General features: G+C 38.5%; 1 protein-coding gene across 1 annotated transcript in view; it reads left to right on the top strand.

Moving 5' to 3' along the window:
• Nucleotides 1-26,273, top strand: part of GNG2 (G protein subunit gamma 2) — a 161,101-nt gene that overhangs the window by 130,297 nt on the left and 4,531 nt on the right. Inside the window, exon 2 of the mRNA XM_053697621.1 lies at nt 19,579-19,693. Within this exon, the coding sequence (XP_053553596.1) occupies nt 19,607-19,693 (87 nt within the window). The 5' untranslated portion in view covers nt 19,579-19,606. The remainder of the gene's footprint in view (nt 1-19,578; nt 19,694-26,273) is intronic.

Raw genomic sequence — 26,273 nt, 5'->3', positions numbered from 1 at the left:
AGAGCGAGAGACACACAATGATATATACTGTAAAGAGTGAGAGACAAACAGTGATATCCTGTAAAGAGTGAGAGACAAACAGTGATATCCGGTAAAGTGAGAGACAAACAGTGATATCCTGGCAAAGGATGAGAGACAGTGATATCCTGTAAAGAGTGAGAGACAAACAGTGATATCCTGTAATGACTCATATGCAAACAGTGATATTCTGTAAATAGTGAGAGACAAACAGTGATATCCTGTAAAGAGTGAGAGACAAACGGTGATATCCCGTGAAGAGTGAGAGACAAACAGTGATATCCTGTAAAGAGTGAGAAACGAACAGTGATATCCTGGCAAAGAGTGAGAGACAAACAGTGATATCCTGGCAAAGTGTGAGAGACAAACAGTGATATCCTGTAAAGAGTTAGAGACAAACAGTGATATCCTGTAAAGAGTGAGACAAACAGTGATATCCTGTAAAGAGTGAGACAAACAGTGATATCCTGTAAAGAATGAGAGACAAACAATGATATCCTGTAAAGAGTGAGAGACAAACGGTGCTACCCCGTAAAGAGTGAGAGACAAACAGTGATATCCTGTAAAGAGTGAGAGACAAAGAGTGAGAGATAAACAGTGATATCCTGGCAAAGGGTGAGAAACAAAGCGTGAGAGACAAACAGTGATATCCTGTAAAGAACGAGAGACACACAATGATATACTGTAAAGAGTGAGAGACAAACAGTGATATCCTGTAAAGAGTGAGAGACAAACAGTGATATCCTGTAAAGTGAGAGACAAACAGTGATATCCTGGCAAAGGATGAGAGACAAACAGTGATATCCTGTAAAGAGTGAGAGACAAACAGTGATATCCTGTAATGACTCATATGCAAACAGTGATATTCTGTAAAGAGTGAGCGACAAACAGTGATATCCTGTAAAGAATGAGAGACAAACAGTGATATCCTGTAAAGAGTGAAAGACAAACAGTGATATCCTGTAAAGAGTGAGAGACAAGCGGTGATATCCCGTAAAGAGGGAGAGACAAACAGTGATATCCTGTAAAGAGTGAGAGACAAGCAGTGATATCCCGTAAAGAGTGAGAGACAAACAGTGATATCCTATAAAGAGTGAGAGACAAAGAGTGAGAGACAAACAGTGATATCCTGTAAAGAGTGAAAGACAAGCGGTGATATCCCGTAAAGAGTGAGAGACAAACAGTGATATCCTGTAAAGAATGAGAGACAAACAGTGATATCCTGTAAAGAGTGAGAGACAGTGATATCCTGTAACGAGTGAGAGACAAACAGTGATATATACATACAGGTAGCCCTCAGTTTATGCCGGGGTTAGGTTCCAGAAGGAACAGTTTATAATGCAAGTCAATGGGAAGTGAGGGAGTTAGGTTCCAAACGCCTCTCAAATTGTCATAAGTAACACCTAATACATTATTTTTAAAGCTTTGAAATGAAGACTTTAAATGCTAAACAGCATTATAAACAGTATCAAATAATCACATAACACAGAATATATAATTAAACTAAGTTGAATGAACAAAAACATTTGCTAAACGGCATTATAAACCTTATAAAATAATCACACAACACAGACTTTACTTGCATTTTTCTGCAAACAGTTCTTTCTATGCATTCCAATCTGGACTGATTTACAGACAGGAAGATCTTGTTCCTATGAAAGCTGCTCGATAGCTCATGTCTAGCTAGACTAATTAATTCCAGCCTGTTTGTGTGCTTGGCTTTGCATATCTTTGCTGCAACACAAGCGGACAGCTCCACCTACTGGCTATTTTAATCAATGCAATGCTTCTCAATGCTTTTCAATAGCAGTCACATGACTGAAAAAAGGGTTGTTATTCTGAAACGGTGCAAATTGAACCGGCGTAAATCGAGAGCCTATATATTTATATATATGAAGAAAATATACCAGCTGTTGCAAGGGAATTAATATGTTAGGATGGGTATCAGAGGGCTAAAAACTATTGTAAGTCCTCTAGTGCACGGGGTTCAATAAAATTACATGAAGAAAACAAGAAAAGGAAAAGCTCAACCCTTATCCAGCACAAATAGTGATATCCTGGCAAAGAGTGAGAGACAAACAGTGATATCCCGTAAAGAGGGAGATACAGTGGTATCCTGTAAAAAGTGAGAGACACACAGTAATATCCTGGCAAAGAGTGAGAGACAAACAGTGATATCCTGTAAAGAGTGAGAGACAGTGATATCCTGTAAAGAGTGAGAGACAGTGATATCCTGTAAAGAGTGAGAGACAAACAGTGATATACTGTAAAGAGTGAGACAAACAGTGATATCCTGTAAAGAGTGACAGACAAGGGGTGATATCCCGTAAAGAGGGAGAGACAAACAGTGATATCCCGTAAAGAGTGAGAGACAAACAGTGATATCCTGTAAAGAGTGAGAGACAAACGGTGATATCCCGTAAAGAATGAGAGACAAACAGTGATATCCTGTAAAGAGTGAGAGACAGTGATATCCTGTAACGAGTGAGAGACAAACAGTGATATATACATACAGGTAGCCCTCAGTTTATGCCGGGGTTAGGTTCCAGAAGGAACAGTTTATAATGCAAGTCAATGGGAAGTGAGGGAGTTAGGTTCCAAACCCCTCTCAAATTGTCATAAGTAACACCTAATACATTATTTTTAAAGCTTTGAAATGAAGACTTTAAATGCTAAACAGCATTATAAACAGTATCAAATAATCACATAACACAGAATATATAATTAAACTAAGTTGAATGAACAAAAACATTTGCTAAACGGCATTATAAACCTTATAAAATAATCACACAACACAGACTTTACTTGCATTTTTCTGCAAACAGTTCTTTCTATGCATTCCAATCTGGACTGATTTACAGACAGGAAGATCTTGTTCCTATGAAAGCTGCTCGATAGCTCATGTCTAGCTAGACTAATTAATTCCAGCCTGTTTGTGTGCTTGGCTTTGCATATCTTTGCTGCAACACAAGCGGACAGCTCCACCTACTGGCTATTTTAATCAATGCAATGCTTCTCAATGCTTTTCAATAGCAGTCACATGACTGAAAAAAGGGTTGTTATTCTGAAACGGTGCAAATTGAACCGGCGTAAATCGAGAGCCTATATATTTATATATATGAAGAAAATATACCAGCTGTTGCAAGGGAATTAATATGTTAGGATGGGTATCAGAGGGCTAAAAAATATTGTAAGTCCTCTAGTGCACGGGGTTCAATAAAATTACATGAAGAAAACAAGAAAAGGAAAAGCTCAACCCTTATCCAGCACAAATAGTGATATCCTGGCAAAGAGTGAGAGACAAACAGTGATATCCCGTAAAGAGGGAGATACAGTGGTATCCTGTAAAAAGTGAGAGACACACAGTAATATCCTGGCAAAGAGTGAGAGACAAACAGTGATATCCTGTAAAGAGTGAGAGACAGTGATATCCTGTAAAGAGTGAGAGACAGTGATATCCTGTAAAGAGTGAGAGACAGTGATATCCTGTAAAGAGTGAGAGACAAACAGTGATATCCTGTAAAGAGTGAGACAAACAGTGATATCCTGTAAAGAGTGACAGACAAGGGGTGATATCCCGTAAAGAGGGAGAGACAAACAGTGATATCCCGTAAAGAGTGAGAGACAAACAGTGATATCCTGTAAAGAGTGAGAGACAAACGGTGATATCCCGTAAAGAGTGAGAGACAAACAGTGATATCCTGTAAAGAGTGAGAAACAAACAGTGATATCCTGGCAAAGAGTGAGAGACAAACAGTGATATCCTGGCAAAGTGTGAGAGACAAACAGTGATATCCTGTAAAGAGTTAGAGACAAACAGTTATATCCTGTAAAGAGTGAGACAAACAATGATATCCTGTAAAGAGTGAGAGACAAACGGTGCTACCCCGTAAAGAGTGAGAGACAAACAGTGATATCCTGTAAAGAGTGAGAGACAAAGAGTGAGAGATAAACAGTGATATCCTGGCAAAGGGTGAGAGACAAAGCGTGAGAGACAAACAGTGATATCCTGTAAAGAGTGAGAGACAAACGGTGATATCCTGTAAAGAATGAGAGACAAACGGTGATATCCTGTAAAGAATGAGAGACAAACGGTGATATCCTGTAAAGAGTGAGAGACAAACAGTGATATCCTGTAAAGAATGAGAGACAAACGGTGATATCCTGTAAAGAGTGAGTGACAAACGGTGATATCCCGTAAAGAGTGAGAGACAAACAGTGATATCCTGTAAAGAGTGAGAAACAAACAGTGATATCCTGGCAAAGAGTGAGAGACAAACAGTGATATCCTGGCAAAGTGTGAGAGACAAACAGTGATATCTTGTAAAGAGTTAGAGACAAACAGTGATATCCTGTAAAGAGTGAGACAAACAATGATATCCTGTAAAGAGTGAGAGACAAACGGTGCTACCCCGTAAAGAGTGAGAGACAAACAGTGATATCCTGTAAAGAGTGAGAGACAAAGAGTGAGAAATAAACAGTGATATCCTGTAAAGAGTGAGAGACAAAGCGTGAGAGACAAACAGTGATATCCTGGCAAAGGGTGAGAGACAAACAGTGATATCCTGTAACGAGTGAGAGACAAACAGTGATATCCTGTAATGACTCATATGCAAACAGTGATATTCTGTAAAGAGTGAGAGACAAACAGTGATATCCTGTAAAGAATGAGAGACAAACAGTGATATCCTGTAAAGAGTGAGAGACAAGCGGTGATATCCCGTAAAGAGTGAGAGACAAACAGTGATATCCTGTAAAGAATGAGAGACAAACGGTGATATCCTGTAAAGAGTGAGAGACAAGCGGTGATATCCCGTAAAGAGTGAGAGACGAACAGTGATATCCTGTAAAGAGTGAGAAACAAACAGTGATATCCTGGCAAAGAGTGAGAGACAAACAGTGATATCCTGGCAAAGTGTGAGAGACAAACAGTGATATCCTGTAAAGAGTTAGAGACAAACAGTGATATCCTGTAAAGAGTGATACAAACAATGATATCCTGTAAAGAGTAAGAGACAAACGGTGCTACCCCGTAAAGAGTGAGAGACAAACAGTGATATCCTGTAAAGAGTGAGAGACAAAGAGTGAGAGACAAACAGTGATATCCTGGCAAAGGGTGAGAGACAAACAGTGATATCCCGTAAAGAGCGAGAGACACACAATGATATACTGTAAAGAGTGAGAGACAAACAGTGATATCCTGTAAAGAGTGAGAGACAAACAGTGATATCCTGTAAAGAGTGAGAGACAGTGATATCCTGTAAAGAGTGAGAGACAGTGATATCCTGTAAAGAGTGAGAGACAATGATATCCTGTAAAGAGTGAGAGACAGTGATATCCTGTAAAGAGTGAGAGACAAACAGTGATATCCTGTAAAGAGTGAGACAAACAGTGATATCCTGTAAAGAGTGAGACAAACAGTGATATCCTGTAAAGAGTGAGAGACAAACAGTGATATTCCGTAATAAGTGAGAGACAAACAGTGATATCCTGTAAAGAGTGAGAGACATACAGTGATATCCCGTAAAGAGTGAGAGACAAACAGTGATATCCTGTAAAGAGTGAGAGACATACAGTGATATCCCGTAAAGAGTGAGAGACAAACAGTGATATCCTGTAAAGAGTGAGAGACAAACAGTGATATCCTGGCAAAGAGTGAGAGACAAGAAGTGATATCCTGGCAAAGAGTGAGAGACAAAAAGTGATATCCTGGCAAAGAGTGAGAGACAAACAGTGATATCCTTGCAAAGGGTGAGAGACAAACAGTGATATCCTGGCAAAGAGTGAGAGACAAACAGTGATATCCCGTAAAGAGTGAGAGACAAACAGTGATATCCTGTAAAGAGTGAGAGACAAACAGTGATATTCCGTAAAAAGTGAGAGACAAACAGTGATATCCTTGCAAAGGGTGAGAGACAAACAGTGATATCCTTGCAAAGGGTGAGAGACAAACAGTGATATCCTGGCAAAGAGTGAGAGACAGTGATATCCTGTAAAGAGTGAGAGACAGTTATATCCTGTAAAGAGTGAGAGACAGTGATATCCCGTAAAGAGTGAGAGACAGTGATATCCTGTAAAGAGTGAGAGACAAACAGTGATATCCCGTAAAGAGTGAGAGACAAACAGTGATATCCTTGCAAAGGGTGAGAGACAAACAGTGATATCCCGTAAAGAGTGAGAGACAAACAGTGATATCCTTGCAAAGGGTGAGAGACAAACAGTGATATCCCGTAAAGAGTGAGAGACAAACAGTGATATCCCGTAAAGAGTGAGAGACAAACAGTGATATCCTGGCAAAGAGTGAGAGACAAACAGTGATATCCTTGCAAAGGGTGAGAGACAAACAGTGATATCCCGTAAAGAGTGAGAGACAAACAGTGATATCCTGGCAAAGAGTGAGAGACAAACAGTGATATCCCGTAAAGAGTGAGAGACAAACAGTGATATCCTGGCAAAGAGTGAGAGACAAACAGTGATATCCCGTAAAGAGTGAGAGACAAACAGTGATATCCCGTAAAGAGTGAGAGACAAACAGTGATATCCCGCAAAGAGTGAGAGTCAAACAGTGATATCCTTGCAAATGGTGAGAAACAAACAATGATATCCTGGCAAAGAGTGAAAGATAGGCAAGGGTGATCGCCTGGCAAAGCGAATGTGATACAGGCGTTAGTAGCCTAGTAAAGGGTAGATAACAAGTAGCCAATGAGAATCATCCAGGTCACTCTAATAGTATTGCATCTGATCCCAGGGTCTCCAGAAGAGATGTTCACTACTTTTTTTAAATTAAAAAGGTTTGTGTTTTGAGTATATAAATGAAACATCCAATCGCTTTAGAGCATAGGATATGTGCCATACGTGAAGCCTCCGTGTCACCTGTTTCCTAATACAGCATCAGAGTATAATTAGTGCAAAAGGTAAAGGTCTGGATTTGCACAGAGCTGAACTTTCACACAAAAAAATTTGGCTCTAAAAAAAGAGCCGAATGCTGGGAGCGTCCGCCTTCTTCTGCATTAAGATCATCACAAATTATCCGAATGTACATACCTATTAAATTGTAAGGGGCTGGGGAGGAATGTCTGGTATAGGGGAAGAAAGACAATAACTTTTTTTGTAAATTATGGCTTATGAAAGATTGAGTATTTTGTAAATTGAGAACTGTAAAGCTTCATCTAGAAGACATTTTATATCTTGTTTGTGTGTAAATGTTGCAGGCGCATCTGAGCAATATTGCTAAGGAACAAGCATCTCTGTACCCAATGAAGTGTTACAAATCCATGATACACACATTAGTGCCGAGAGACAGTGAGAGACAGTGAGAGACAGTGATATCCTGTAAAGAGTGAGAGACAAACAGTGATATCCTGTAAAGAGTGAGACAAACAGTGATATCCTGTAAAGAGTGACAGACAAGGGGTGATATCCCGTAAAGAGGGAGAGACAAACAGTGATATCCCGTAAAGAGTGAGAGACAAACAGTGATATCCTGTAAAGAGTGAGAGACAAACGGTGATATCCCGTAAAGAGTTAGAGACAAACAGTGATATCCCGTAAAGAGGGAGAGACAAACAGTGATATCCCGTAAAGAGTGAGAGACAAACAGTGATATCCTGTAAAGAGTGAGAGACAAACGGTGATATCCTGTAAAGAGTGAGAAACAAACAGTGATATCCTGGCAAAGAGTGAGAGACAAACAGTGATATCCTGGCAAAGTGTGAGAGACAAACAGTGATATCCTGTAAAGAGTTAGAGACAAACAGTTATATCCTGTAAAGAGTGAGACAAACAATGATATCCTGTAAAGAGTGAGAGACAAACGGTGCTACCCCGTAAAGAGTGAGAGACAAACAGTGATATCCTGTAAAGAGTGAGAGACAAAGAGTGAGAGATAAACAGTGATATCCTGGCAAAGGGTGAGAGACAAAGCGTGAGAGACAAACAGTGATATCCTGTAAAGAATGAGAGACAAACGGTGATATCCTGTAAAGAGTGAGAGACAAACGGTGATATCCTGTAAAGAATGAGAGACAAACGGTGATATCCTGTAAAGAATGAGAGACAAACGGTGATATCCTGTAAAGAGTGAGAGACAAACAGTGATATCCTGTAAAGAATTAGAGACAAACGGTGATATCCTGTAAAGAGTGAGTGACAAACGGTGATATCCCGTAAAGAGTGAGAGACAAACAGTGATATCCTGTAAAGAGTGAGAAACAAACAGTGATATCCTGGCAAAGAGTGAGAGACAAACAGTGATATCCTGGCAAAGTGTGAGAGACAAACAGTGATATCTTGTAAAGAGTTAGAGACAAACAGTGATATCCTGTAAAGAGTGAGACAAACAATGATATCCTGTAAAGAGTGAGAGACAAACGGTGCTACCCCGTAAAGAGTGAGAGACAAACAGTGATATCCTGTAAAGAGTGAGAGACAAAGAGTGAGAAATAAACAGTGATATCCTGTAAAGAGTGAGAGACAAAGCGTGAGAGACAAACAGTGATATCCTGGCAAAGGGTGAGAGACAAACAGTGATATCCTGTAACGAGTGAGAGACAAACAGTGATATCCTGTAATGACTCATATGCAAACAGTGATATTCTGTAAAGAGTGAGAGACAAACAGTGATATCCTGTAAAGAATGAGAGACAAACAGTGATATCCTGTAAAGAGTGAGAGACAAGCGGTGATATCCCGTAAAGAGTGAGAGACAAACAGTGATATCCTGTAAAGAATGAGAGACAAACGGTGATATCCTGTAAAGAGTGAGAGACAAACGGTGATATCCCGTAAAGAGTGAGAGACGAACAGTGATATCCTGTAAAGAGTGAGAAACAAACAGTGATATCCTGGCAAAGAGTGAGAGACAAACAGTGATATCCTGGCAAAGTGTGAGAGACAAACAGTGATATCCTGTAAAGAGTTAGAGACAAACAGTGATATCCTGTAAAGAGTGATACAAACAATGATATCCTGTAAAGAGTAAGAGACAAACGGTGCTACCCCGTAAAGAGTGAGAGACAAACAGTGATATCCTGTAAAGAGTGAGAGACAAAGAGTGAGAGACAAACAGTGATATCCTGGCAAAGGGTGAGAGACAAACAGTGATATCCCGTAAAGAGCGAGAGACACACAATGATATACTGTAAAGAGTGAGAGACAAACAGTGATATCCTGTAAAGAGTGAGAGACAAACAGTGATATCCTGTAAAGAGTGAGAGACAGTGATATCCTGTAAAGAGTGAGAGACAGTGATATCCTGTAAAGAGTGAGAGACAATGATATCCTGTAAAGAGTGAGAGACAATGATATCCTGTAAAGAGTGAGAGACAGTGATATCCTGTAAAGAGTGAGAGACAAACAGTGATATCCTGTAAAGAGTGAGACAAACAGTGATATCCTGTAAAGAGTGAGAGACATACAGTGATATCCCGTAAAGAGTGAGAGACAAACAGTGATATCCTGTAAAGAGTGAGAGACAAACAGTGATATCCTTGCAAAGGGTGAGAGACAAACAGTGATATCCTTGCAAAGGGTGAGAGACAAACAGTGATATCCTGGCAAAGAGTGAGAGACAAGAAGTGATATCCTGGCAAAGAGTGAGAGACAAAAAGTGATATCCTGGCAAAGAGTGAGAGACAAACAGTGATATCCTTGCAAAGGGTGAGAGACAAACAGTGATATCCTGGCAAAGAGTGAGAGACAAATAGTGATATCCCGTAAAGAGTGAGAGACAAACAGTGATATCCTGTAAAGAGTGAGAGACAAACAGTGATATTCCGTAAAAAGTGAGAGACAAACAGTGATATCCTTGCAAAGGGTGAGAGACAAACAGTGATATCCTTGCAAAGGGTGAGAGACAGTGATATCCTGTAAAGAGTGAGAGACAGTTATATCCTGTAAAGAGTGAGAGACAGTGATATCCTGTAAAGAGTGAGAGACAGTGATATCCTGTAAAGAGTGAGAGACAAACAGTGATATCCCGTAAAGAGTGAGAGACAAACAGTGATATCCTTGCAAAGGGTGAGAGACAAACAGTGATATCCCGTAAAGAGTGAGAGACAAACAGTGATATCCTTGCAAAGGGTGAGAGACAAACAGTGATATCCCGTAAAGAGTGAGAGACAAACAGTGATATCCCGTAAAGAGTGAGAGACAAACAGTGATATTCCGTAAAAAGTGAGAGACAAACAGTGATATCCTTGCAAAGGGTGAGAGACAAACAGTGATATCCTTGCAAAGGGTGAGAGACAAACAGTGATATCCTGGCAAAGAGTGAGAGACAGTGATATCCTGTAAAGAGTGAGAGACAAACAGTGATATCCTTGCAAAGGGTGAGAGACAAACAGTGATATCCCGTAAAGAGTGAGAGACAAACAGTGATATCCCGTAAAGAGTGAGAGACAAACAGTGATATTCCGTAAAAAGTGAGAGACAAACAGTGATATCCTTGCAAAGGGTGAGAGACAAACAGTGATATCCTGGCAAAGAGTGAGAGACAAACAGTGATATCCCGTAAAGAGTGAGAGACAAACAGTGATATCCTGTAAAGAGTGAGAGACAAACAGTGATATTCCGTAAAAAGTGAGAGACAAACAGTGATATCCTTGCAAAGGGTGAGAGACAAACAGTGATATCCTTGCAAAGGGTGAGAGACAAACAGTGATATCCTGGCAAAGAGTGAGAGACAGTGATATCCTGTAAAGAGTGAGAGACAGTTATATCCTGTAAAGAGTGAGAGACAGTGATATCCCGTAAAGAGTGAGAGACAGTGATATCCTGTAAAGAGCGAGAGACAAACAGTGATATCCCGTAAAGAGTGAGAGACAAACAGTGATATCCTTGCAAAGGGTGAGAGACAAACAGTGATATCCCGTAAAGAGTGAGAGACAAACAGTGATATCCCGTAAAGAGTGAGAGACAAACAGTGATATCCTGGCAAAGAGTGAGAGACAAACAGTGATATCCCGTAAAGAGTGAGAGACAAACAGTGATATCCTTGCAAAGGGTGAGAGACAAACAGTGATATCCCGTAAAGAGTGAGAGACAAACAGTGATATCCTGGCAAAGAGTGAGAGACAAACAGTGATATCCCGTAAAGAGTGAGAGACAAACAGTGATATCCCGTAAAGAGTGAGAGACAAACAGTGATATCCCGTAAAGAGTGAGAGACAAACAGTGATATCCCGTAAAGAGTGAGAGACAAACAGTGATATCCCGTAAAGAGTGAGAGACAAACAGTGATATCCTGGCAAAGAGTGAGAGACAAACAGTGATATCCCGTAAAGAGTGAGAGACAAACAGTGATATCCCGCAAAGAGTGAGAGACAAACAGTGATATCCTTGCAAATGGTGAGAAACAAACAATGATATCCTTGCAAAGAGTGAAAGATAGGCAAGGGTGATCGCCTGGCAAAGCGAATGTGATACAGGCGTTAGTAGCCTAGTAAAGGGTAGATAACAAGTAGCCAATGAGAATCATCCAGGTCACTCTAATAGTATTGCATCTGATCCCAGGGTCTCCAGAAGAGATGTTCACTACTTTTTTTAAATTAAAAAGGTTTGTGTTTTGAGTATATAAATGAAACATCCAATCGCTTTAGAGCATAGGATATGTGCCATACGTGAAGCCTCCGTGTCACCTGTTTCCTAATACAGCATCAGAGTATAATTAGTGCAAAAGGTAAAGGTCTGGATTTGCACAGAGCTGAACTTTCACACAAAAAAATTTGGCTCTAAAAAAAGAGCCGAATGCTGGGAGCGTCCGCCTTCTTCTGCATTAAGATCATCACAAATTATCCGAATGTACATACCTATTAAATTGTAAGGGGCTGGGGAGGAATGTCTGGTATAGGGGAAGAAAGACAATAACTTTTTTTGTAAATTATGGCTTATGAAAGATTGAGTATTTTGTAAATTGAGAACTGTAAAGCTTCATCTAGAAGACATTTTATATCTTGTTTGTGTGTAAATGTTGCAGGCGCATCTGAGCAATATTGCTAAGGAACAAGCATCTCTGTACCCAATGAAGTGTTACAAATCCATGATACACACATTAGTGCCGAGAGGTACACAATACACAGGTGTTCCTGAGAGAATACCATAGTTAATGTATTTTTAAGATCACATTTCCTGGGGTTTAAGGATCCCTAACTGCATGAGCGTAAATAGTTGTTAGATTTATGCTGCTTGTTAAAGATAATATTTGCCTATTTACCTTATTCCCTTCTTTCTTTCTTTAGATTACCTTAAAACATTTCTCTAAATCTCTCCGTTTCAAAAAGCAGAGGAAGAAAAAGATGTTTAAACTTTGGTGCATATTTTGCAATATACTTTCATACACCATATAAGGCAATGGTTGGTGGAGTTATAAACAATTGCAGTAAAATTGATGTTCATTTGTTTCAAAAATGTTTAAACTTGGCTTATATGCTATTCTATAGCCACACAACAGAAATGTCTTGTAATTACAAGGTGATAACTGTCCCTTTAACATCAACTCACCTTCAACATAAGGATTTTATTTCTAGGTGTCCAATAAAAATTAGCAATAAAATATTTTTTTTGTCACCATGCAATAATCTTTAGAAAGTGGATAGGAAAAAAAATGTATGATCTAAAAATATTAGATACATTTTAAAAGTAGCCTAAATCCTGATTTTGTCAGTGTATGCCTGCTTCCATCTGCTCCACCCCCTGCAGAAAAAAATCATTCTAAAAAGAATCAATCTCTTGCACTACAAATCATGCATAAATACATATCATCTGTTTTTACTCTCGCTCAGTTCTTTTTCTTTGGATTTTTGCATATTTTTTATTATCTACAAGGATCTATGAGCCCTGGCACAAAAAAAGGAAAATAAAACAAAGCTAGCATATAATGCCATCTAATGCCACTATAAAATGGTTGTATTATTATATTTTATTGTGTCAGTGTAATAAGAGTTATTTTAGAGTGTTGAAACCTAAAAATAAAACAAATACTGGCAGAAGAACATACAGAGGGGCCTATCTATCAAGCCCTGGCTAGAGCTTGAGGCTCTGTGTTTCTGGCGAACACCAGTTCTGAAGCAGCGGTCTAAATTCAACCTGATCAAGTACGATCGGGTTAATTGACACCCCCCTGCTGACTGCCGATTGGCCGCGATTCTGCAGGGGGCGGCGTTGCACCAGCAGCTCTTGTGAGCTGCTGGTGCAATGCTGAATACGGAGAGCGTATTGCTCTCCGTATTCAGCGAGGTCTGGCGGACCTGATCCGCACTGTCGGATCAGGTCCGCCAGACTTTGATAAATAGAGGCCAAAGGGTCAATCATTTGAAAGAGGAGGAGTGCCTCTTAAATTTTAACAGGAATTCTATGTACTGTATTTGCTGGTTATATCACTGCTCTCACAATGCCTGGTAACTGGATATATACTTGCCTCTTTATAATTACTGAAGAAACATACAAAACTTTCTGAGGAATTATTGTTGATGATTTACATGTGGATTTATGGGTTATATATTTTCTGGATTACTTGCTGCTTGTGTTTTTTGTTTTTGTTTTTTCATTATTATTTGTTTTTAATTGCAAATTAATGAATGACACTTTTTAACTAATTTTATTATTATAAATAATAAATGTACTAAATAAATTAATGTATTCCTTCATTCGTTAAAGAGATATTCAACCTAAAAGGTGTATTTTTTTGTTTTGTTTGAATATCTTTTAAATTATTATTTTTTTTTTTATTTGATATTTAGTTTAAAGTGCCATTTGTTATTCATTTATGGAAGAAAACAAACTATAACAAAAATACATTTATTTACATATGTGGGGCTGTCTTTTTATATGCTTGCTTTTCTGTACGCGTGATTACTGATTATATACATTCCGTTTTGACTGCAGGTTATTTACATGCCCAATAAATGTTAGAGTACAGGCTATAGTAAGAACGTTCCTGTCCTTATATTCTATTCTATTCTTTTTTTAGAACATTAAACCTCCATGACAAATATTTTCAGCTGAGTATATCCACCCTGCCTTCTAGAAGCCTTACAACTTTCTACTATTAATAGACACATTGCTACAAGAAGCACTAACAGCGTGCACCAGTTATTTGTATTTTGCTCAGGGCTCACTCACTATTGTATTAATGTCACTTTGGCTGTGCCTATGCAGCTACTTTTAGCTTCTATCAGAAAAGGACAATCAGTTAATATTTTATGCTGATTTCATTCTTCAGAATAAATTAGATGGCTGCATGTTATTTCAGTAACTAGGATGATCTATTCTATTGATCTGCAATTCATAGTACGGCTGGCAGACAATGACAAGCCTTGCTCCTGCAGCTGGCATTTACAAGGGATGGGGATAAGAGAATTGTGTTTATTACTGCTGAGAGGTTTCTTAAGCTCTCAATGTCATAGAAGGATGAAATGAATGCCGAGTACATGGGGATTTTTTAAAGGGATACTAAATCCATTTTTTTTTTCTTTCATGATTCAGATAGAGGGGCCTAGTTATCAAGCCGTCAACCTCAAATACGCTGCGTATTCCGCAGCGTATTTGTGGCGAGGCTGATACGCCTTAGTTATCAAAGGCTCGAGACCGGCAAAAGTAGAATTTTGTGACGTAAGCTTCGATCCGCCGGACTCAGTCCGACACAGATCGATAGTTACGTCACTCCAGATGTTCCGCACACAAGTGCGGCACATTCTCACTACTTTTGCTAGCTATCAAAAAACTAGCAGGTACGCTCGGCACTTTTACGGCCCAGCGTACCTGGTTTTCAAAGCGCCAGCCTGGAGGCGGCGGATCCCATAGGAATCAATGGGAGTCTGACCATAGCGAAAGTACAAGTTCGTTGCTGACAGACATCCCATTGATTTCTATGGGAGCTGTCTACACCTAACACCCTAACATGTACCCCGAGTCTAAACACCACTAATCTGACCCCCCCTACACCGCCGCAACTAAATAAAGTTATTACCCCCTAAACCGCCGCTCTTGGAGCCCACCGCAAGCTACTCTATACATATTAACCCCTAAACCGCCGCTCCCGGAGCCCACCGCAACTATAATAAATGTATTAACCCCTAAACCGCCGCTCCCTGAACCCGCCGCAACCTATATTAAATGTATTAACCCCTATCCTGCCCCCCCTACACCGTCGCCACCTATAATACATTTATTAACCCCTAATCTGCCCCCCTTACACCGTCGCCACCTATAATAAATTTATTAACCCCTATCCTGCCCCCCACTACGCCGCCGCCACTGTAATAAAATTATTAACCCCTAAACCTAACCCTAACCCTAACGCCCCCTAACTTAAATATTAATTAAATAAATCTAAATAAATTAACTCTTATTAACTAAATGAATCCTATTTAAAACTAAATACTTACCTTTAAAATAAACCCTAATATAGCTACAATATAAATAATAATTATATTCTAGCTATCTTAGGATTTATTTTTATTTTACAGGTACCTTTCAATTTATTTTAACCATGTACAATAGCTATTAAATAGTTATTAACTATTTAATAGCTTACCTAGCTAAAATAAAGAGAAATGTACCTGTGAAATAAATCCTAACCTAAGTTACAATTACACCTAACACTACACTATACTTTAATAAATTATTCCTATTTAAAAATAAATACTTACCTGTAAAATAAACCCTAAGATAGCTACAATGTAATTAATAATTATATTATAGCTATCTTAGGATTTATATTTATTTTACAGGTAACTTTGTATTTATTTTAGCTAGTTAGAATAGTTATTAAATAGTTATTAACTATTTAATAACTACCTAGCTAAAAGAAATACAAAATTACCTGTAAAATAAATCCTAACTTAAGTTACAATTAAACCTAATACTACACTATCATTAAATTAACTAAATAAACTACCTACAAATAACTACAATGAAATACAATTACATAAACTAACTAAAGTACAAAAAATAAAAAAAGCTGTTACAAAAAATAAAAAATTAAGTTACAAACATGTTAAAAATATTACAACAATTTTAAGCTACTTACACCTAATCTAAGCCCCCTAATAAAATAACAAACCCCCCCAAAATAAAAAAAATCCCTACCCTATTCTAAATTACATAAATTTCAAAGCTCTTTTACCTTACCAGCCCTTAAAAGGGCCATTTGTGGGGGCATGCCCCAAAAAGTTCAGCTCTTTTGCCTGTAAAATAAAAATACAACCCCCCCCCCAACATTAAAACCCACCACCCACATACCCCTAATCTAACCCAAACCCCCCTTACAAAAACCTAACACTAATCCCCTGAAGATCATCCTACCTTGAGTCGTCTTCACTCAGCCGAGCCACCGATGGAACTGAAGAGGACATCCGGAGCGGAAGAAGTTAATCCTCCAAGCGGCGCTGAAGAAATCTTCCATCCGATGAAGTCATCATCCAGGCGGCGCTGAAGAAGTCTTCGATCCGGCCGATGTCATCTTCAAAGAGGCGCTGAAGAGGTCTTCTATCCGGGCGAAGTCATCCTCCAAGCCGGGTCTTGAATCTTCCTTCCGCCGACGCGGAACCACCTTCTTCACCGACGGACTACGACGAATGACGGCTCCTTTAAGGGACGTCATCCAAGATGGCGTCCCCTCAATTCCGATTGGCTGATAGGATTCTATCAGCCAATCGGAATTAAGGTAGGAAAATCTGATTGGCTGATGGAATCAGCCAATCAGATTCAAGTTCAATCCGATTGGCTGATCCAATCAGCCAATCAGATTGAGCTCGCATTCTATTGGCTGATCGGAACAGCCAATAGAATGCGAGCTCAATCTGATTGGCTGATTCCATCAGCCAATCAGATTTTCCTACCTTAATTCCGATTGGCTGATAGAATCCTATCAGCCAATCGGAATTGAGGGGACGCCATCTTGGATGACGTCCCTTAAAGGAGCCGTCATTCGTCGTAGTCCGTCGGTGAAGAAGGTGGTTCCGCGTCGGCGGAAGGAAGATTCAAGACCCGGCTTGGAAGATGACTTCGCCCGGATAGAAGACCTCTTCAGCGCCTCTTTGAAGATGACATCGGCCGGATCGAAGACTTCTTCAGCGCCGCCTGGATGATGACTTCATCGGATGGAAGATTTCTTCAGCGCCGCTTGGAGGATTAACTTCTTCCGCTCCGGATGTCCTCTTCAGTTCCATCGGTGGCTCGGCTGAGTGAAGACGACTCAAGGTAGGATGATCTTCAGGGGATTAGTGTTAGGTTTTTGTAAGGGGGGTTTGGGTTAGATTAGGGGTATGTGGGTGGTGGGTTTTAATGTTGGGGGGGGGGGTTGTATTTTTATTTTACAGGCAAAAGAGCTGAACTTTTTGGGGCATGCCCCCACAAATGGCCCTTTTAAGGGCTGGTAAGGTAAAAGAGCTTTGAAATTTATGTAATTTAGAATAGGGTAGGGATTTTTTTTATTTTGGGGGGGTTTGTTATTTTATTAGGGGGCTTAGATTAGGTGTAAGTAGCTTAAAATTGTTGTAATATTTTTAACATGTTTGTAACTTAATTTTTTATTTTTTGTAACTTAGCTTTTTTTATTTTTTGTACTTTAGTTAGTTTATGTAATTGTATTTCATTGTAGTTATTTGTAGGTAGTTTATTTAGTTAATTTAATGATAGTGTAGTATTAGGTTTAATTGTAACTTAAGTTAGGATTTATTTTACAGGTAATTTTATATTTCTTTTAGCTAGGTAGTTATTAAATAGTTAATAACTATTTAATAACTATTCTAACTAGCTAAAATAAATACAAAGTTACCTGTAAAATAAATATAAATCCTAAGATAGCTAGAATATAATTATTATTTATATTGTAGCTATATTAGGGTTTATTTTAAAGGTAAGTATTTAGTTTTAAATAGGATTCATTTAGTTAATAAGAGTTAATTTATTTAGATTTATTTAATTAATATTTAAGTTAGGGGGGCGTTATGGTTAGGGTTAGACTTAGGTTTAGGGGTTAATCATTTTATTACAGTGGCGGCGGCGTAGTGGGGGGCAGGATAGGGGTTAATAAATTTATTATAGGTTGCGGCGGGTTCATGGAGCGGCGGTTTAGGGGTTAAACTATTTATTTAGTTGCGGAGAGGTGCGGGATCAGCAGGATAGGGGTTAATAATTTTATAATAGAGGGCGACGGTATAGGGGGGGCAGGATAGGGGTTACTAGGTATAATGTAGGTGGCAGCGGTGTCCGGGAGCGGCGGTTTAGGGGTTAATACATTTATCAGAGTTGCGGCAGGGTCTAGGAGCGGCGGTTTAGGGGTTAGTAACTTTATTGAGTTGCGGGGGGCTCCGGGGGCGCCGGTATAGGGGGTAGAACAGTGCAGTTTAGTGTGAGTGCTTAGTGACAGGCTAGCAATAAAGCTGGGAAAAAGCCGAAGGGCAGCGAGATCGGATGAGTGATAACTGTCACAGTCCGCTGCTCATCGCCCCGCGGCTTTTTGACAGCTTTATTTGATAACTTAGGTGTATTTTTTCAGGTCCGCGGCGGCGAAGGTAGGCGAGCTTAGGCGGACGTATTGGGCCGGCGAAGCCAGAAAAGTAGACGGCTTGATAACTAGCCCCCAGAGTATCCAATTTTAAGTAACTTTCTAATTTACTCCTATTATCAATTTTTCTTTGTTCTAATGCTATCTTTATTTGAAAAATCAGGAATCTAAGCTTAGCAGCCGGCCCATTTTTGGTTCCTCACCTGGGTAGCGCTTGCTGATTGGGGGTTAAATGTAGTCACTAATCAGCAAGAGCTACCCAGTGTTCTGAACCAAAAATGATCCGGCTGCTAAGCTTAGATTCCTGCTTTTTCAAATAAAGATAGCAAGAGAATGAAGACAAATTTATAATAGGAGTATATTTGAAAGTTAATAAAATTGCATGCTTTATATGAATTATGGAAGAAAAAAATTGGGTTTAGTATCCCTTTAAAGTGTAAATCAAAATTAATAACAGTGCCCTCTGATGCGTAATTTTCCCCTGTGCCCATGAAATAGTCAGACCCTATAAGGGACTGGATTTTAAGCAATTGTTTCCCCACATGGATATACATTGGTGCACTGGAGATTATTTTCCAGGTTTGACGGTACCTGCTGGGCCTAGTACACTGCTCTTATAGCTGGTCTCATCCACAATGGCTTTTTGTGCAAGAAGAAAACATATATTTTAGGCCTATGTTTATGTAGGCAGATGACTGAAAATTACTTTGTGAGTCAATAGCCATATTGTTATTTGTTAACGGATTTATAATTTGTATTGTGGAAACCAAGTGCTCACAAAGACAAATTTTCAGCTTGTTTTTGGAAAATATTTTTTAACTTTCTAGTCTAAAATGCATTGATTGTAAGTTTTATACTTCTGCATATGAGCTTTGTATTTTTAAATGAAGAATTTTAAATGTAACTTTATTTAAAAGAAAAAAAAGTTAACAGCATTCTGTTTGCATGCAGGGTACCGCAAGCATAAAAAAAAATCCAGTTCTTATCAGATGATGTCTTTATATCAATTCTGCATTTTACATAGCTAATTCATTTTCTTTTTTTGTTTATAGTATTCCTAAACATACAGGCATCACTCTAATGGCCAGCAATAACACAGCCAGTATAGCACAAGCCAGAAAACTTGTGGAACAACTGAAAATGGAAGCAAATATAGACAGAATAAAGGTAAGATGTTTTAACTGAGATATAGCAAGCGCACATGAGATGTAAATGATGTCAGGTAAGATGTACAAATGATTCATATATGATAAAATAAACTTTAACATAAATACAATGAAAGTGTTAACTCTAATGCAACTTGTCTTAAGATCTATATAGCATAGTAAACAATATATGAGATTTTAAACCTTTCTAGATTTACAGACACTTTTGGGGAAAATGTCATGTTGCTTAAATGAGGTTTTCCTCAATGTGCAATGTAATAGTTTTGAGCTGGTTAATATAAGAGATAAATATATTGAAAGGTGCTCACTGCTCAGTACACCTAAAAATAAATAAATCCATTCAACCACTGAAATTATACCTTTTGCTTTATGAAAATTATTTTCAGACTATGCAAGACCTAGCAGTAATGTTATTGTCATTTTGGTATGGTAAACAGTAAAGCGTATAACAATTCTGTTTTAGTGCTGACCTAAAATGCATTACACATAGGACAATGAATGTTGTTTTCAACCCTTTCACTACATTGCCGTATTTACACTAGCATCCTGTAAATACATAACTTGCTCCCATCTAACAAAGATGCACCCTGGCAGTTCCTCTGCATTGATAAATATAGATATTTATTTACACAATGAGTCATGACATTTCATCTCATTGCCTTTGTTAATCATTAATGTCTTAGAAATAAAAGCTCTAATCAAGCAGCGATTAAAAACAAGACTACAAAGAAATCCGGATAAGCACTTTTTCTATATAATACCCAACAAACACAATGACATTTTAAGAAACAAGTGAATGGCCAATGCAAGGAGGCATCTCATTGTGGTTTCATAAATTATGGAAATCTGAACATCAAACACTCAAAGGGAAGAAAATTCATATTGTATATGGATGAATAAAACCAATGCATATATGACCTCTATTATTTGAAAAGCAACCCACTCTCTACCACCCTGCTGATCTTTATATGCGCTAAACCCACGTCTAATAAGGTCCATAATGTATCCTCTTCTATTTGCTCTTCATCTCCTCCATATACTTTACATTCTGTCTAGAAGTGTCTCAATTCCATCATTCCATTTGAATTTGTTCATGACAATATTAGAGAAATTAATAACTGTTTGTGCACCACCACCGTGGCTGCAAATATCATAAGTATAATATGAAAAGCACATATGACAAGGCCTTAGTTTTTTGGTCCACATATACTGTAAGTCTATAAATCTATCTGTCTGTCTAATTTCCAAATCTGGACATGGACTACATTGAGAGACTGAACTGGGTGCATGTCCCATGTCCTCAGCATCTCTAACAAAATTAACTAGATTTACCTCAGATCCCTGGACAGCACTAACCCCAAAGCAGTCTGGGTACAAAATCCCCAAGTAGACGCTCTACACACACAAAAAAAAGAGTTGAAACTCATTTATGAACCGAACACCGCAAATGCTAGAAACATAAACTGGAGACTTTATGTGCCCAAGAGATGCTACGTCAATAAGCCAGTTAATGGCACCTTAATTTGTTAGGTACCTAACCTTAGCCTTTCTTGCTGGTCTTTATCATCAGTGTTTGTACTCTGCACCTATAAGGTGCTCTAGCTAATTGTGGTCCCTTAGAAAATGGATAGGAAACCTTTAAATGCACTGCACTCACAGTCTGCACTGGCTGCACATCCCCTACACTTGTAAGCTGGTTGCAAATACCAATTCAGAATAATAACAAACCATCACACATTGCATCCTTGTCATGGTTTGTGAGCTTTGCCTGGCTGTCCCTCTTGCAGCTTTCCCTTTATTAAAAAGGTCCTGGATTCTAAGGTGAAACAATGTACTGCCTCAGCCCTGCCCACACACTGCTGGACTGCATCAATATCCTGTCAAACCTAACTCACTGCAACACACCCTGCAAGTGTCCATCATTTAGAGCCTGATGATCGAAACTTCACCGGGACAGATGTGAAAAAAAAAACAATTGCAGGAAATTATCTAAAAGAAGGGGGATGTCCCTGCTAAAGGGAGACCTCATTTAGCAGGGAGCATACTTTAAAAATTAAATCTTGCAGCCAATACATATCAGATTACTTTCAGTGCATCTTGATACAATTTCGCCACTTTTAAGTTGCATGAAAAAACAGCGAGAGCTGCAAGGGGAAAATGTTTAGCGAATCCTCCAGCTAGGCCCATGGAACCCAAGAGCAGAAGCAGGGAAGCTCATTTTACAATTAGAACAACAGTATTTTTTGCATGTGCATTGTGCTTTATTATGATTTCTACACTGCATCTTAAATAGTTTTTTCCTACGTTATTTCAATATGAGTTTTAATTTTTCCATAAAACACATCACCTAGATTACGAGTTTTGTGGGTAAGGCTGTGTAGTGCTAAAGAGCAGTTTTCCCTCACCGCTCACCTACAGACAACGCTGGTATTATGGGTTTTTAGAAACCCGGCGTTAGCCGCAAAAAAAGTGAGCGGAGAGCAAAATTTAGCTCCACATCTCACCTCAATACCAGCGCTGCTTACTGTAGCGGTAAGCAGGTAAAACGTGCTCGTGCACGATTTCCCCATAGGAGTCAATGGGGCAGAGCCGGCTGAAAATAAACCTAACACCTGCAAAAAAGCAGTGTAAAGCTCCTAACGCAGCCCCATTGAGTCCTATGGGGAAATACATTTTATGTCTACACCTAACACCCTAAGATGAACCCTGAGTCTAAACACCCCTAATCTTACACTTATTAACCCCTTATCTGCCGCCCCTGACATCGCCGACACCTGCATAACATTATTAACCCCTAATCCGCTGCTCCGGACACCGCCGCCACCTACATTATAGTTATGAACCCCTAATCTGCCATCCCCAATGTCGCCGCAACCTACCTACATTTATTAACCCCTAATCTGCCGCCCCCCAACGTCACCGCAACCTACCTACATTTATTAACCCCTAAACTGCCGCCCCCAACGTCGCTGCCACTATATTAAATTTATTAACCCCTAAATCTAAGTCTAACCCTAACATCCCCCTAACTTAAATATAATTTAAATAAATCTAAATAAAATTACTATCATTAACTAAATGATTCCTATTTAAAACTAAATACTTACCTATAAAATAAACCCTAAGCTAGCTACAATATAACTAATAGTTACAGTGTAGCTATCTTAGGGTTTATTTTTATTTTACAGGCAAGTTTGTATTTATTTTAACTAGGTACAATAGTTATTAAATAGTTATTAACTATTTAATAACTACCTAGTTAAAATAAATACAAATTTACCTGTAAAATAAATCCTTACAATTACACCTAACACTAAACTATAATTATATTAATTACCTAAACTAAATACAATTAAAAAAAATATCTAAAGTACAAAAAAACCCCCACTAAATTACAGAAAATAAGAAAATAATTACAAGTTTTTTAAACTAATTACACCTAATCTAATCCCCCTAATAAAATAAAAAAGCCCCCCAAAATAATAAAAAGCCCTACCCTATACTAAATTACAAATAGCCCTTAAAAGGGCCTTTTGCAGGGCATTGCCCCAAAGTAATCAGCTCTATTACCTGTAAAAAAAAATACAATACCCCCCAACATTAAAACCCACCACCCACACACCCAACCCTACTCTAAAACCCACCCAATCCCCACTTAATAAAACCTAACCCCTTGAAGATCACCCTACCTTGAGAAGTCTTCACCCAGCCGGGCCGAAGTCCTCAACGAAGCCGGGCGAAGTGGTGCTCCAGACGGGCAGAAGTCTTCATCCAAGCTGGGAAGAAGAGGTCCTCCAGACGGGCAGAAGTCTTCATCCAGGCGGCATCTTCTATCTTCATCCATCCGGTGCAGAGCGGCTCCATCTTCCAGACATCCGACGTGGAGTATCCTCTTCCATCGACGTACAACTGAAGAATGAAGGTTCCTTTAAATGACGTCATCCAAGATGGCGTCCCTTGAATTCCGATTGACTGATAGAATTCTATCAGCCAATCGGAATTAAGGTAGAAAAAATCCTATTGGCTGATGCAATCAGCCAATAGGATTGAACTTCAATTTTTTTCTACCTTAATTCCAATTGGCTGATAGAATTCTATCAGCCAATCGGAATTCAAGGGACGCCATCTTGGATGACGTCATTTAAAGGAACCTTCATTCTTCAGTTGGACGTCGATGGAAGAGGATGCTCCGCGACGGATGTCTGGAAGATGGAGCCACTCCACGCTGGATGGATGAAGATAGAAGATGCCGCCTGGATGAAGACTTCTGCCCATCTGGAGGACCTCTTCTTCCCGGCTTCGTTGAGGACTTCGGCCCGGCTGGGTGAAGACTTCTCAAGGTAGGGTGATCTTCAAGGGGTTAGTGTTAGGTTTTATTAAGGGGGGTTTTGGGTGGGTTTTAGAGTAGGGTTGGGTGTGTGGGTGGTGGGTTTTAATGTTGGGGGTATTGTATTTTTTTTACAGGTAATAGAGCTGATTACTTTGGGGCAATGCCCCACAAAAGGCCCTTTTTACGGGCTATTTGTAATTTAGTATAGGGTAGGGCTTTTTATTATTTTGGGGAACTTTTTTATTTTATTAGGGGGATTAGAATAGGTGTAATTAGTTTAAAAAACTTGTAATTATTTTCTTATTTTCTGTAATTTAGTGGGGGGGGTTTGTACTTTAGATATTTTTTTTTCAATTGTATTTAGTTTAGGTAATTAATATAATTATAGTGTAGTGTTAGGTGTAATTGTAACTTAGGTTAGGATTTATTTTACAGGTAAATTTGTATTTATTTTAACTAGGTAGTTATTAAATAGTTAATAACTATTTAATAACTATTGTAACTAGTTAAAATAAATACAAACTTGCCTGTAAAAAAAAAAAAACTAAGATAGCTACAATGTAACTATTAGTTATATTGTAGCTAGCTTAGGGTTTATTTTATAGGTAAGTATTTAGTTTTAAATAGGAATCATTTAGTTAATGATAGTTATTTTATTTAGATTTATTTAAATTATATTTAAGTTAGGGGGTGTTAGGATTAGACTTAGATTTAGGGGTTAATAAATTTAATATAGTGGCAGCGACGTTGGGGGCGGCAGATTAGGGGTTAATAAAATTTAACTATTGTTCGTAATGCGGGAGGGCGGCGTTTTAGAGGTTAATAAATATTTTATAGTGGCGGCGATGTCCAACTCGATTAAATTTTTTTAACCCCTAATCTGCCGACCGCAAAGCGCCGCCACCTACGTTATCCTTATGTACCCCTAATCTGCTGCCCCTAACACCGCCGACCCCTATATTATACTTATTAACCCCTAATCTGCCGAGCGGACCTGAGCGCTACTATAATAAAGTTATTAACCCCTAATCCGCCTCACTAACCCTATCATAAATAGTATTAACCCCTAATCTGCCCTCCCTAACATCGCCGACACCTAACTTCAATTATTAACCCCTAATCTGACGACCGAATCTCGCCGCTATTCTAATAAATGTATTAACCCCTAAAGCTAAGTCTAACCCTAACGCTAACACCCCCCTAAGTTAAATATAATTTAAATCTAACGAAATTAATTAACTCTTATTAAATAAATTATTCCTATTTAAAGCTAAATACTTACCTGTAAAATAAATCCTAATATAGATACAATATAAATTATAATTACATTGTAGCTATTTTAGGATTAATATTTATTTTACAGGCAACTTTGTAATTATTTTAACCAGGTACAATAGCTATTAAATAGTTAAGAACTATTTAATAGTTACCTAGTTAAAATAATAACAAAATTACCTGTAAAATAAGTCCTAACCTAAGTTATAATTAAACCTAACACTACCCTATCAATAAATTAATTAAATAAAATACCTACAATTACCTACAATAAAACCTAACACTACACTATCAATAAATAAATTAAATACAATTTCGACAAATAACTACAATTACATAAACTAACTAAAGTACAAAAAATAAAAAAGAACTAAGTTACAAAAAATAAAAAAATATTTACAAACATAAGAAAAATATTACAACAATTTTAAACTAATTACACCTACTCTAAGCCCCCTAATAAAATAACAAAGACCCCCAAAATAAAAAAATTCCCTACCCTATTCTAAATTAATAAATTTAAAAGCTCTTTTACCTTACCAGCCCTGAACAGGGCCCTTTGCGGGGCATGCCCCAAGAAAATCAGCTCTTTTGCCTGTAAAAAAAACCATACAATACCCCCCCCCCCAACATTACAACCCACCACCCACATACCCCTAATCTAACCCAAACCCCCCTTAAATAAAGCTAACACTAAGCCCCTGAAGATCTTCCTACCTTGTCTTCACCTCAACAGGTATCACCGATCTGTCCTGGCATCCGGTGCTGAAGAGGTCCAGAAGATCGCCAATAGAATGCGAGCTCAATCTGATTGGCTGATTGAATCAGCCAATCGGATTGAACTTGATTCTGATTGGCTGATTCCATCAGCCAATCAGAATATTCCTACCTTAATTCCGATTGGCTGATAGAATCCTATCAGCCAATCGGAATTCGAGGGACGCCATCTTGGATGACGTCCCTTAAAGGAACCGTC

This window comes from Bombina bombina, chromosome 1, assembly GCF_027579735.1.
Source record: "Bombina bombina isolate aBomBom1 chromosome 1, aBomBom1.pri, whole genome shotgun sequence".
NCBI lineage: Eukaryota > Metazoa > Chordata > Amphibia > Anura > Bombinatoridae > Bombina > Bombina bombina.
This window is presented reverse-complemented; position numbering and strand designations above follow the sequence as displayed.